The sequence below is a fragment of the Telopea speciosissima genome, chromosome 6 (genome assembly GCF_018873765.1).
Source record: "Telopea speciosissima isolate NSW1024214 ecotype Mountain lineage chromosome 6, Tspe_v1, whole genome shotgun sequence".
Classification (NCBI taxonomy): Eukaryota; Viridiplantae; Streptophyta; class Magnoliopsida; order Proteales; family Proteaceae; genus Telopea; species Telopea speciosissima.
Window position 1 is genome coordinate 25,008,965 of NC_057921.1, and position 11,576 is coordinate 25,020,540.

General features: G+C 40.5%; 1 protein-coding gene across 1 annotated transcript; it reads right to left on the reverse strand.

Annotated features, from left to right (window-relative positions):
• Positions 1–8,548: 8,548 nt before the first annotated feature.
• On the reverse strand, positions 8,549–9,034 carry LOC122665547 (secreted RxLR effector protein 161-like). Its single transcript, XM_043861701.1, has one exon. The coding sequence runs from the start codon at positions 9,032–9,034 to the stop codon at positions 8,549–8,551; it is 486 nt and encodes a 161-aa protein (XP_043717636.1).
• Positions 9,035–11,576: the final 2,542 nt, after the last annotated feature.

Below are 11,576 nucleotides of genomic sequence, written 5' to 3' on the forward strand. Positions count from 1 at the left end.
TGAGATAAAGGCTTAGAACTTTGAAGAACACTTTGATAAAGATCCTTTAATGAAGATCTTCAGTTATAGGACTTTGACGAACTTGACTTGAAGTTACAGACTTTGACTTGTAAGATCTTAGTTAAAGGTATTTTACAACTTGAGAAAGAAAATTAAAAACTTTAAGTTCTACTTAGAACTTTTGATGTTTGGTCGAAGCTTGAAGATGAGTTGCAGAACTGCTTCTCTCTTTCAAAACTTGCTCTCCCTTCAATTCAGACGAATGGCCCTCTTAAAGGAGACTTGGGTGCCTTGGCTTCATCCTTATCCGAAGGGAATCTTCGGAGTCACGAGGGACTGTCGGCTGAAACTGTCGGCTGCTTTTGGACTTTAGAGGCAAGTGGAGCCTACCCACCGAAAGCAGATGGAATCTTTTGACTTTGGTGCAAATCCACCGAAAGTTGATTTGTCTCTTGGTGAAAGGAATAGTGGGGACACGTGGCATTCCATGTCTGAGGGACAAACTATTTTCCACTTTATGTACACACTGTTTGAACTCAATGATTTTAATTGCCGAGTTATGGCAATAGTATGATAGGCATCAGCCTTACGTCATACCAATGTAGTCATCCATTTCCCTTTCGGGTTGCCCGGATTAACCTTTGGCTAGGATCCATGACCCGGGTCCACGGGTTTTCAAAAGTCTCTCTCTTTTTTCTTTTTCTTTTTATGGGGCCCTCATCGGGTCCTGTTTGATCTGCGGGGCAGGTGGCTGACTGTACTGCCACGTCCTCTTCCTTGACCCCTCGTGGTGGAGTGGGTTGTGGAGGCAAATTCTTCTTGTTGGGTGAGCAAGTCATCTTGCTCATTTGGGTCTTGGGAGAATTGCCCTTCATGGAGGTGATGGGAGGACAGAGAGTCCATGCTGAATCTCTCCTCTTCCTCATCTTCTTCTTCACTTGCTGGGCCGAGTTGGGCCAGTTCTTGTTCTAACTGCTTTCGTCTGAGACGAACTTCTTCATTGGAAGCTTGGGACTGTGTCACTTTTAGAATGGGCTTCAGCCCAGTGATGGCCTTGATGATCTTGTCTGTGGTACAGTGGGTGATATTGTACCCATCCCACCATTTGACGTAGAAGATCCTGGCCAGGGTTGGCAGGGTCACCTCTTGGGTTTCCATCTCTTGAACTTGGTACTCCCAATACATGATCCACGCAAGGTGGCACTGTAGGAAGAATCTTAGTAGATCCGCTTGTCTTGGGACCTATTGGGTAATTTCATAAAACTTGGCAAATACCTCCATAAGAGATGCTGGAAGTATTTCTTCTATTGGTCCAAAGGTGTGCCACCATCTTGAGAACCAATTTGGGATGTTGCTGTTAAACTTGTAGTCGAAGCAGAAGAACCAAGAGTGTCTTCCCTTCTGATTTTTCCACAAGAATGCGTGGTGCCAGGCATCCACGTAATCAAAGTAGTGGTAGCTTTTGGGAGTGAAGACTTGGGATAAATTCCTTTGGGAAAGGGGACCTGTGCCCCAGTCTTCAGCGCTAAGGATTTTGAGAATGGTGACGGAGGAATGTGTCACTAGGGATTTATCTGTCTTGTCAAAGTTTTGTTTGATTCGGATTGAATCAGTGTCTACAAGGAGGAACTCGTAGAACTCTTGGGTCTTTGTGTGATTTGGTGAATAGAAGTGCCAGTCTTGGTAGAAAATCCTCTTTGCAAAATCTGCTGCAGAGGTGCACTTTTGGATGTAATGATCTTCTAAGATGGTGAGGTCTTGGAAGATTCCTTTATTGATATACTGACTTTTTGGAGAAGGTTTTGGTGGTTGATGGACTAACCTTTGAGTAGGGATGTTGGCCACTGATCTGGAGGAACTTGGTTTTGAAACTGTTTGGGATGTCCCTACGACCACATGGGAGAAGGGGACGAGTGAAGTATCTTGAGAGGAGCTTGCTATTTGTTTAGGCAATGGTGCCTTTGCATAGGTAGCTTCTGATTTGACCCTAGAGAGGGGGTTGTCTTCTTTGGGAGGCATTTTGAAGATGAGACTAATACTCTTTGGGCCCTGTAGGAATTCCCGGGTGAGGAAGTCAGGGATGGAATTTGATTCTCCTTTTATATATTCAATGTCAAAATCAAAACTTGAAAGTAGAGCTTGCCATCTTGCAAAAATTTGTTTAGATGCAATATTTTGAACATCGTTTTTTAAAACTTGTTTTGCTGCACTACAGTCTACTCTCACTAAAAACTTCTTGTTTAGTAAATCACCTTGAAATTTTTGAATGCACAATACCACGGATAAAATTTTCTTTTTAATTGTGCTATAGTTTTTTTGTGTTGTGTTCCATAGTCCAAAGGTATACTGAACCAAGCTCTCTTTTCTTTGGTCATCTTGATTGAGGATACCTCCATCACCCAGGTCAGAGGCATCAGTTTCAACAACTTTGGGGAAGTCTGGTTTCGCAAGGGTTAAGCAGGGAGTCTCCTTAACCAGTTTCTTGATTTCCTGAACGGCTTTTGTTTGTGGCTCTCCCCAAGCAGGGGCTTTCTTTTTTAGCCTTTGGTAAAGAGGTTCACAAATCTTGCTTATTGAGGGAAGGAAATCCCTGACATAATTCAGGCTTTCTAAAAACCTTTGTAATTATTTTCTCTCAAGGATTTGGTCGGGAAACTTATCTGTGAACACTATGGTTCTTTAAATGGGAATGATAGTCCCTTTGTGTATGTAGTGTCCTAGAAATCTGATTTTTGTTTGGAACAAGTCCATTTTCTTTTTAGAGAGGACGACCCCATTTGTTTTTACTACCTGATAGAAACTTTTTAGGTGTTTGAAGTGCTGATCTATTGATTCTGAGAAAATCAATACATCGTCTATGTAGACTATGGCATAATGGCCATAGGGGTTGAATATGTCATTCATGACGTTTTGGAACTCACTGGGAGCACTTTTTAGGCCAAAGGGCATTACGTTCCATTCGTAATGTCCAAAGGGTGTTGTGAAAGTAGTCTTATATCGGTCTTCTTCGTGGACTTGGATTTGCCAAAATCCAGACTTCATGTCAAATTTTGAAAATATTTTTGCTTGGTGAATCTTCTGGAGCAGGTCTTTCTTGTTGGGAATTGGGTACCTGATCCATTGGAGGACCTCATTTAACGGCTTGTAGTTGATTACCAGTCTAGGGGTTCCTCTTTCAATTTCAGAGTTTTTGTTGACATAGAAGGCCGCACAACTCCACGGTGATCGGCTCTTTCTAATTAATTTTATGTCCAAGAGATCTTGGATCTCTTTTTTGCAGGTCTCTTGGAGCTCTTGGCTCATCTGAATGGGTCTTGCTTTAGTTGGGATGTTCTTCTCAGAGAACTCTTTTTCATAAGGGAGCTTGACAATGTGCCTTTTCCTATGCCAGAAAGCATCAGGGAACTCTAAGCACAAGTTGTTTTCTATTTGAAGTTTTAACTTGTTTATTTGATCTTGTGTATCTTTCTTCTGTAGGATTTCTATAGTTTTGATATGCATTATTTCCTGTTTCAGGAGTTTTAAATGCTTTTCTTTAGATTTGATTCTATTAATGGAGGGGTTTTTTGTTATAGCTAGGGTTCTTAAGTTCTTTATTTGCTCCATATCGGAGGGTTCTAAGAACTCAAAGCTAATCTTTTGTCCTCCTATCTTGGTAGTTAATCCTAGATTAGTAACTTTGAAGGGTTTGATCAGCTCTATGAAAGGCTGTCCTAGGATTACCTGACTGTCAAGGTCTTTGACTAAAATGAAGGGTTGTTTGAAACATACCCCTTGGTTGCAAATATGGACTTCTGGGAGTTTGTATTGGACATCGAGGTAGGCCCCACTGGCCGTGGTTAACCTCTGTTTGGTCCTTTGGTAAAACTGGGTAGGGACAAGTCCCTCTTGGATACAGTTTAACTGTGCTCCTGAGTCAATCAGGGCCACAGAAGTTAATTTGTATGATGAGTCAATAGTCATGTTGACTTTGACAAACCATTTTTGAGGAGAGATACTCCCAACGTAATTGGTTTCTGTTTCCAGATTTTCTGGGGATTGTTTGGCTTTTCCTTTGAGTTTGATTAACTCTTCTTTGACTTCTTTGATTTCTCTTTTTAATTCTTAAGTGGTTAATTCGAGATTTGTAATTCTTGTTTTATCTGATTTTTCAACAGATTTTTGTTTATCAAACCTCTTGAATACTTGGTTAATATCATAAGGCTTTTGCCTTTCTTTGTTGTCTTCTAAAGCCTGTCTGGCTTCTTCTAGACATTGTTTTCTGACTTCAACTTCGACAATTCGTTCAATTGCATCAAAGAATGATTGCCTAATCATTCCGATGCTTTTGGTTTTTGAATATTCTTCAGAGGAAGAATACTCATTTATGGCATTGGTGACACAGTTGCATGCACCTGCATCAGGTTCAGAGTCACTGCTGGACTCAGTGTCTTGATTGATCTGGTTGACATCATAGAAGACTTCGTCTTCTGAGTCATCTAAGTCTGAGTCAGACTCGGCGAATATTTTGAATATTTTGTTTCGGGTTTCTTGGTCAAGGTTTAGCAAGCTAACCTTCTTGGCTGCCTTGCAGTACTTGCCAATGTGGCCTAATTTGCCACAGTTAAAACACTTCCTTTTTTCAAAACTTGTTGAGGGTTTATCCCTGGTTTCTTCCTGGGGTCTCTTGGACTGAAACCTTTTCTTTTTTGAATACCTGGGTTTTGTGTAGAACTCTTTTGTTGGTTCCTTTGAATATCTTTCTTTGAAGATCCTTTTATTCTTGAAGTGTTTTTTATGTTTTTTATCCTTCTTGTTTGAAGGTGGTTTTGGAACTGGGAATCCGAATTGTTCACAGAATCCTCCTAGTTCTTTGTAAGACTTGTTCTCCTTTTTCATTTGTTTTGCTAATTTGAGGTCTGTGCATAATGCAATACCTTCTTCATGAATGGTGTTAATTAAATCTCCATACGTTAAATTTTGGTATGGGATTTCACCGTTGTTTTCTTTTCTAAGTCTTTGTTTGATCTTCTCAGAGAAGACACTTGGTAATCCAGTTATAAATTTTTCTTTCCAGAAAGGGGAGTTTGCATCCTCTCTAGTTAACACCTTCGTCATGAAGATGTCCTTGTACCATTTGAAGTCATGCAGTTTCCTGCATCTTAGGTTTGTTAATTGTTCAGAGGACCTATCTTTTAATCTAGATGGGTCTCCTAAAAAGTATTTGGTTATGTTGAAAATTAATGTGTTGACAGCGTCTTCAACAAGTTTGCCATTTTCAATGATTATGATCCCATCTTCCATTATCTGAACGGCAGTCAGGATGTCATGTTTTTGGTTAATGGTTAGGACGTAGTCCCACCATCCTTTGAGTTGGCCGGTGAATCCTGAAGCCAGGAGATCAGCGATGGCCTGGTCAGAGGTTTCTTTGATACGGTAGGCATTAGCTACCATAGTCATTTCTTGTAATTTGTTTATGACATTGTACTCAGACATGCCATCTATGTTCCATTCATAGATGACACCACTTTGGTAGGAGGCCTGGGGGTAAATTCCCCGATTTTCCATTTGAAGATCTGGAAATGTGGGTTTTGGGTAAGACCTTTGGAAGCTATCTTCAATGATAGCATTGATTGTGTTTGATTCTTCATCAAAGTCTTTGTTTATGACTCCAACAGTTTTGGTATTATCGAAAACTTGAGATTGGTTTTGAGACTCCTTCTGGGGTGTCTCAGGGATGACTAGTGATCTTAGTCTTTGTTCAATTTCTCTTAGGGCATCTGTTTTGTTCAGGGCCTTAGAGTTCTTTTGGTTTATGTTGTAGGGGTTGAACATGGGTCTTGATGAAGAACTTGGGAGGTCTTGTTTTAAGGAACTTGTTTTAATTCCTGGGTCTGGATCCGGAGGTTCATACCTTCTTTGTTCTAAATCTTCAACTCTAGTTAATTATCTTCCTAGGGTTAGAAGATGTTGATTTGTATAATTTGATAGACCTATTAATTTTTTCTCACCTTCGGAAGCACCATGGGTGGATCTAAATGGTGTTGCAGAAATCTCTGCATCATTTATCGTTAATTTTAAATTTGCTAAGGGTGGATGAACAGATTTTATGTTTTCACTTGTATCTGTCTTCCAGGTTGGGGTTGGATCTTGATTAGTGTTTAGACTACCAAATGGATAGTCAATTTGGTGGTGTTTTGCATGAATCTCTAACTAAATAAAGAATTTGATATTAAACTTGTTACTGGTCATGAAGTCGTACCAGTGGACTCTAATTTCTTTTCTTAGTTCTTCAGGAATGGTTGCAAAGAACCAATCCTTCTTTTCTTTGTTCTTGGGAGATTCAAAGTCTTCCCTAAGCATTGGTTTATTGATTTGAAAGTCTTCTTTTGCGAAGATGACTCCAACTCTTGCATCAGGTGTTGGGGTTTCCATTTGAGAGTAGGTTGGTGATTTGGGAGGCGTCGGAGTTGAGTCGGACTCCTGTGTCTCCTTTTGAGTTTCAGTCTTGTATTCTTGATACATCCCATATAGGATGTTTCCTTGTGGCCTAAGGCCGGTCAGGCGACTACTTGGGTAACTAAAATTTGAGCGCGTGCCTGAGTAAGATGCTATGGCAGGTTGTTCTCTAGTCTTGGAGGATCCTACAGGTTCTTTCCCTTTGGGGGTACCTTGGGTCCTATTGAACTTGATGGAAACTTCTCTGTTGATGGTCTGAGTTATGTACTCGACCTCACGGTTGTCTATTTGGGGTACCGGAATCTGACACTGCAGCTTCCATTCTTCAGGGAATGAGATCTCGTCCCATTTACAGGTTCTTGGGAGAATGGTCCTTGCATGTGCAAAGTCAGTCTCGATGTATCTTGTTCGACCTTTCTCAGATCTCCTAAGAGCTCTAGGGCTTGAGATCTTTTTCATGGCTTTGTACTGGATTCGATGTACCACAGCGATTGGGATGGATCCAGGCTTCATGTTGTAGCCATGGGTTTTGAGGTTGATTTTGAGAGCATCTAAGATGTTCTCATCTTTTAAACCTAGACTTATGTCAGGGTAGCAGTTGAAGTGCACGGGTCCGTAGCACATACTGGTTTCTATTGCTCCGATCAGGGAGTCGTCGAACTTGAGGAACCTAGTGTCTCTTAGAGCTAAGAGGACAGAGGTATTGAGTCCTTCCCGGTGAAGGGGTTTGATTGCTACTTGGATTAGTCCGATATGGATGCAGTTATATTTTTGTTTTAAAGCTTGGAGACTTTTGGGGTTAAGCAGGCAGATCTCCTGCATATTTGGGCTGTAGTCTATTGTTTGTTCCACCATACTGATGGCTTCAGTGAAGTTGATTAGGTCTTGTTTGTAAACTTCTTTGGTTGGAACTTTGGGGATGGTCCAGTTTTGGAGACTTCTGTCTCTCTTTTGTTCTTCGTTACTTATTACACTACAGTCTTGATTCCAATCTCCAAAGGTACTTGAAGACATTGATCCGTCCAAATGGTCCATGATATGGGTACTATCCCCCCTTTAAAAGTGCATTTAACCCTTCTGAAATGGTTTAAGGCACTACCTAGTGTTATACGGGCTTCTCCCGGACTTACAGTCCCTCTGCCGCTTTCACCGGTTCAGTGCTAGGTACTATCAGACTTATTCCACTCAGAAGAGAAACTTGCAATTTTAAGTTGAGTCAAGTCACAATATCACGAGCCTATTCTTTCAGGGAATGGCTCTGATACCAGTAGAAACGAATCCGGGTTAAATGCACTTAACCCGGATTCGTTTCAGGGAATGGCTCGTTATATATATATATATATACATAACTATAAAAACATTTTCAAACCACAAGAAAATACCACCGGATCCGGGTTTGCGTCTAATATGTCATAGATTATCTCTCTCTTCGATATGCTCCCAAAATAATAGGCAGTGGATTCCTTGTTCGGCATCTCTTTCGACTACAACCAAACACCATGAATCTAGCGCACCTATATATAGTCAGAGAGACATCAACATTTGGTAAACCAAAACGCATAGTGCGTGACTACATCGGTAAGGACCCCTCAGGCCTAGGGACTAATTTTGAACTACTTAAGATAATTTCATTTTCCTTTTAAACTGACACTATCACCACACGTGAAATTGTCGAGTGATCCAATCAATGTACACATTGTATTTACACTCACACTTATGCTTTTGAATCAACATTCCTAAGAACGCATAGTATGACCATCATATAAGACAGGGTGTCCAATCTCATCCCTAGTAGTGATCAATTTTAGGCAGACAAACCTATGGACAAACTAAGCTCAATATATGATCATGCCAATAAAAACAAATTAAACACTTTAATTAAAATAATCAAGTTTATACATCAAAGCCAATCTCCCATAAACCTAATGCCCATGTTCTTAACATGTTTCTCAAATACTATAGGTGACAAACCCTTTGTCAAGGGATCAAAAATATTATTTGCAGAGTCAACCTTAGCAATGACTATATCACCGTGTTGTATGATCTCACGAATCAAGTGATACTTTCGCTACACGTGCTTGTTCCTCTGATGAGCTCTAGGTTCCTTTACTTATGCTATAGCTCCCCTATTATCACATAACAATGGAATGGGATGCTTGACTAGCTCAGGAACCACCCTTAGGTCAGTTAAAAATTTCTTGAGCCAAACACCTTCTTTGACTGCTTCACTAGCTGCTAGGTATTCAGCTTTAGTTGTGGAGTCAACTGTCGACTTTTGTTTGGCATTCCTCCAAATTATGGCTCTACCACCCATCATAAAAACCATCCCTGATGTAGACTTCCTGTCATCTTTGTTAGTTTGAAAATCTGAGTCTGTATAACCCATAACTGACAGCTGATCACAATCATAAACTAGAAAGTAATCCTTGGTCCTCCTTAAATACTTAAGGATCCCTTTGACAACAATCAAATGCTCTTGACCTGGATTAGATGGATAATGGCTCACAATCTCTACCGCATGACAAATATCTGGCCTAGTGTACAACATGACATAAATGAGACTCCCTATAGCAGAAGCATAAGGGATTATCTTCATAGCCTCAATATCCTCAACAAATTGAGGACACTGTGACTTAGAAAAACCAATTCCATGTCTGAGAGGAACATTTCCTTTCTTGGAATCCTGCATGTTGAATCTATTCAACACTTTGTCAATATAAGTAGACTGTGATAAGCCTAACATCCTATTCTTGAGATCTCTCACAAGCTTTATCCCTAGGATATAACTAGCTTCATCTAGATCTTTCATTGAGAATGTCTTGGATAACCACATCTTTACAGCTGAAAGTATTCCCACATCATTCCCAATGAGCAATATATCATCCCACTGATTTTCTTATAAATGCATGGCTCATCGATGTTTTGTTCAAACCCAAACTCTTTGACAGTTTGATCAAAATAGATGTTCCAGCTCTTGGAAGCACGTTTTAGTCCATAAATGGACCTCAACAATCTATGCACCTTGTTGTCTTCTCCTGGGGAAAAAAAACCTTCTGGTTGATCCACGTATATGACCTCATCAAAATGTCCATTAAGGAAAGCGGTCTGTACATCCATCTGCCATATCTCGTAATTATAGTGTGCACCAATTGATAATGGAATCCTAATGGAACCATAAAAACTTGTAATAATTACATTTTAAAGATGGTTTAATGAGCACTCTAGTCCATCTTGTACTTCCCAAAATTCTGTATCAATGTATGTGTGGAGAACCATCTACAGAAGTAAATGATATCCAAATCAACATCAAAATATTATTAGTACTGAATCATATCCAACCCAAAAAAATATTGAATCGGTTCACAGAATCCCAATGACCTCTTATTAAATCAAACAAATTCAAAATAGAATATGAAAGTAGTATTGATAATGGTCCAAAACAATTGGAAAGAAAAAGTGAAGTAGGAAAAAAGAAAGAACTGATTATCCATTTAATTTAACGTGGCATAAGAATTAACTTGAAATTGTGTAAATAGGAAAATCATATATCAACACTATTACAACAATCATTTTGTCTTAAAATTTTAATCCAAAAATGAGTAACAAACATACACTTCCAACTACTTATACACCCTCCAAACAAAAAAAAAAAAAGCACATACTTATTAGCTTCACCAATTGCAAGGATTTGGATGGGTGGAATGATTATGTGCTTAAGGCGGATATCCTGCAAGTAGGTTCTCATATAATTCATATGGCTATTAGTATTAGTGGAATGTGTGGTCTCCTTTAAGTGTTTCATTGTTTATGGGTTAAATAATGTGAATGGGAGGAAAGTGTTATGGAGGGCATTGAATTCTATTTCTGGAGGTATCCCTGAACTGTGGGCTGTGCTAGGAGATTTTGATGTAGTGAGAAACCACAGGGAGCTTTAACAAAAAGAGAAACCATAGGGAGAAACAAGGAGCTGATGAGCTGATTGGGGTGGATAAATTTAACATATACGTATTTGATAATGGCCTTCTGGAGATCAAGGGGAAAGGAGAGGAGTTTCCCTGGTGCAATGGGCAGAGTTGGGTTAGTACGATCAACATAACTTGACCCAATCCATGACCGATCTGGGACGAGGGTGGTGAGTCATCAAGATGTCTATGATGCTCAAATTCAAAAGTTCCAGTTCACCTAGATTGGGAGGTTAGATCTACGCTCGACCTCGTTGGTTGAATTGATGGCGGTGGTGAAGGCCTTTTAAAAACTCGGTGGATCTCATTCCTGTGGATAAGGGTTTCATTCTTTTTTGGTTCTCTATTGAGAAGGATATGGCGTTGGTATGGAAGAGGGGTCCTATTCATATTCTTGGATAGGTTCTTCGGTTCCAGAGGTGGGAGCCTGATTTTGATGTGAATTCTAATAAGCTCAGCAGAGAGCTTGTTTGGGTAAGGTTTCCTGAACTCCTCATCAAGTATTGGCATTCTGATATACTTTTCTCTCCAGCGAAAGGCATTGGTAGACCAGTGGCACTGCATCGTTTCACAAGGTTGGCTTATGTGGGGTTGTATGCTCGGGTGTTGGTGGATATGGAGATTGGGGCACATAGGATGGATAAAATCAGGGTGGAGCAGGAGGCTTTTTGGTTTATGCAAAGGGTGGTGTATGAGGATGATCTTGATCGTTGTGGTTTTTTGTAGAAGGGTGCGTCATGTTTAGAGAAATTGTAAAGACTGAATTGAGAAGGCTTCTAAGAAGAATGGGAAGAAAGGGGTGAATGCTGGTGGAGGATCTCGCCCAGCCTCGGCTGCAGGGCGTGAGGTACAAGTGTTTGAGACTCTGTGGCTCGTGGTTTGGGTGGCAAGAGCTTGGTTGTGGCAACTAGGGATGCACCAGATGATGTGGCTAGTGGTTCGGGTGGCCAGTACGCTATGGGTGTTGTTGCGAGGGGTTCGATTGAGAAGCAGAAAGAAGTTTCGATTGGTAGCTCTATTGGTGTGGCACGAGTGGGGTGTGAGAGGGTTTCCCCTTCACATGTTTTGCGTTCTGTGGATGTTACATTTGTCATGGGAGGGGAGATTTGGGTGGAATTGCCTATAGATCTAACCCCTAGGTGTGGTGGGTCGGAGTGTGCTCAGGGTGGTGAGAGT

Coding starts and splice junctions, on each gene's coding strand:
- LOC122665547 (XM_043861701.1), bottom strand. CDS start 9,034: ATGAAGATAATCCCTTATGCTTCTGCTATAGGGAGTCTCATTTATGTC.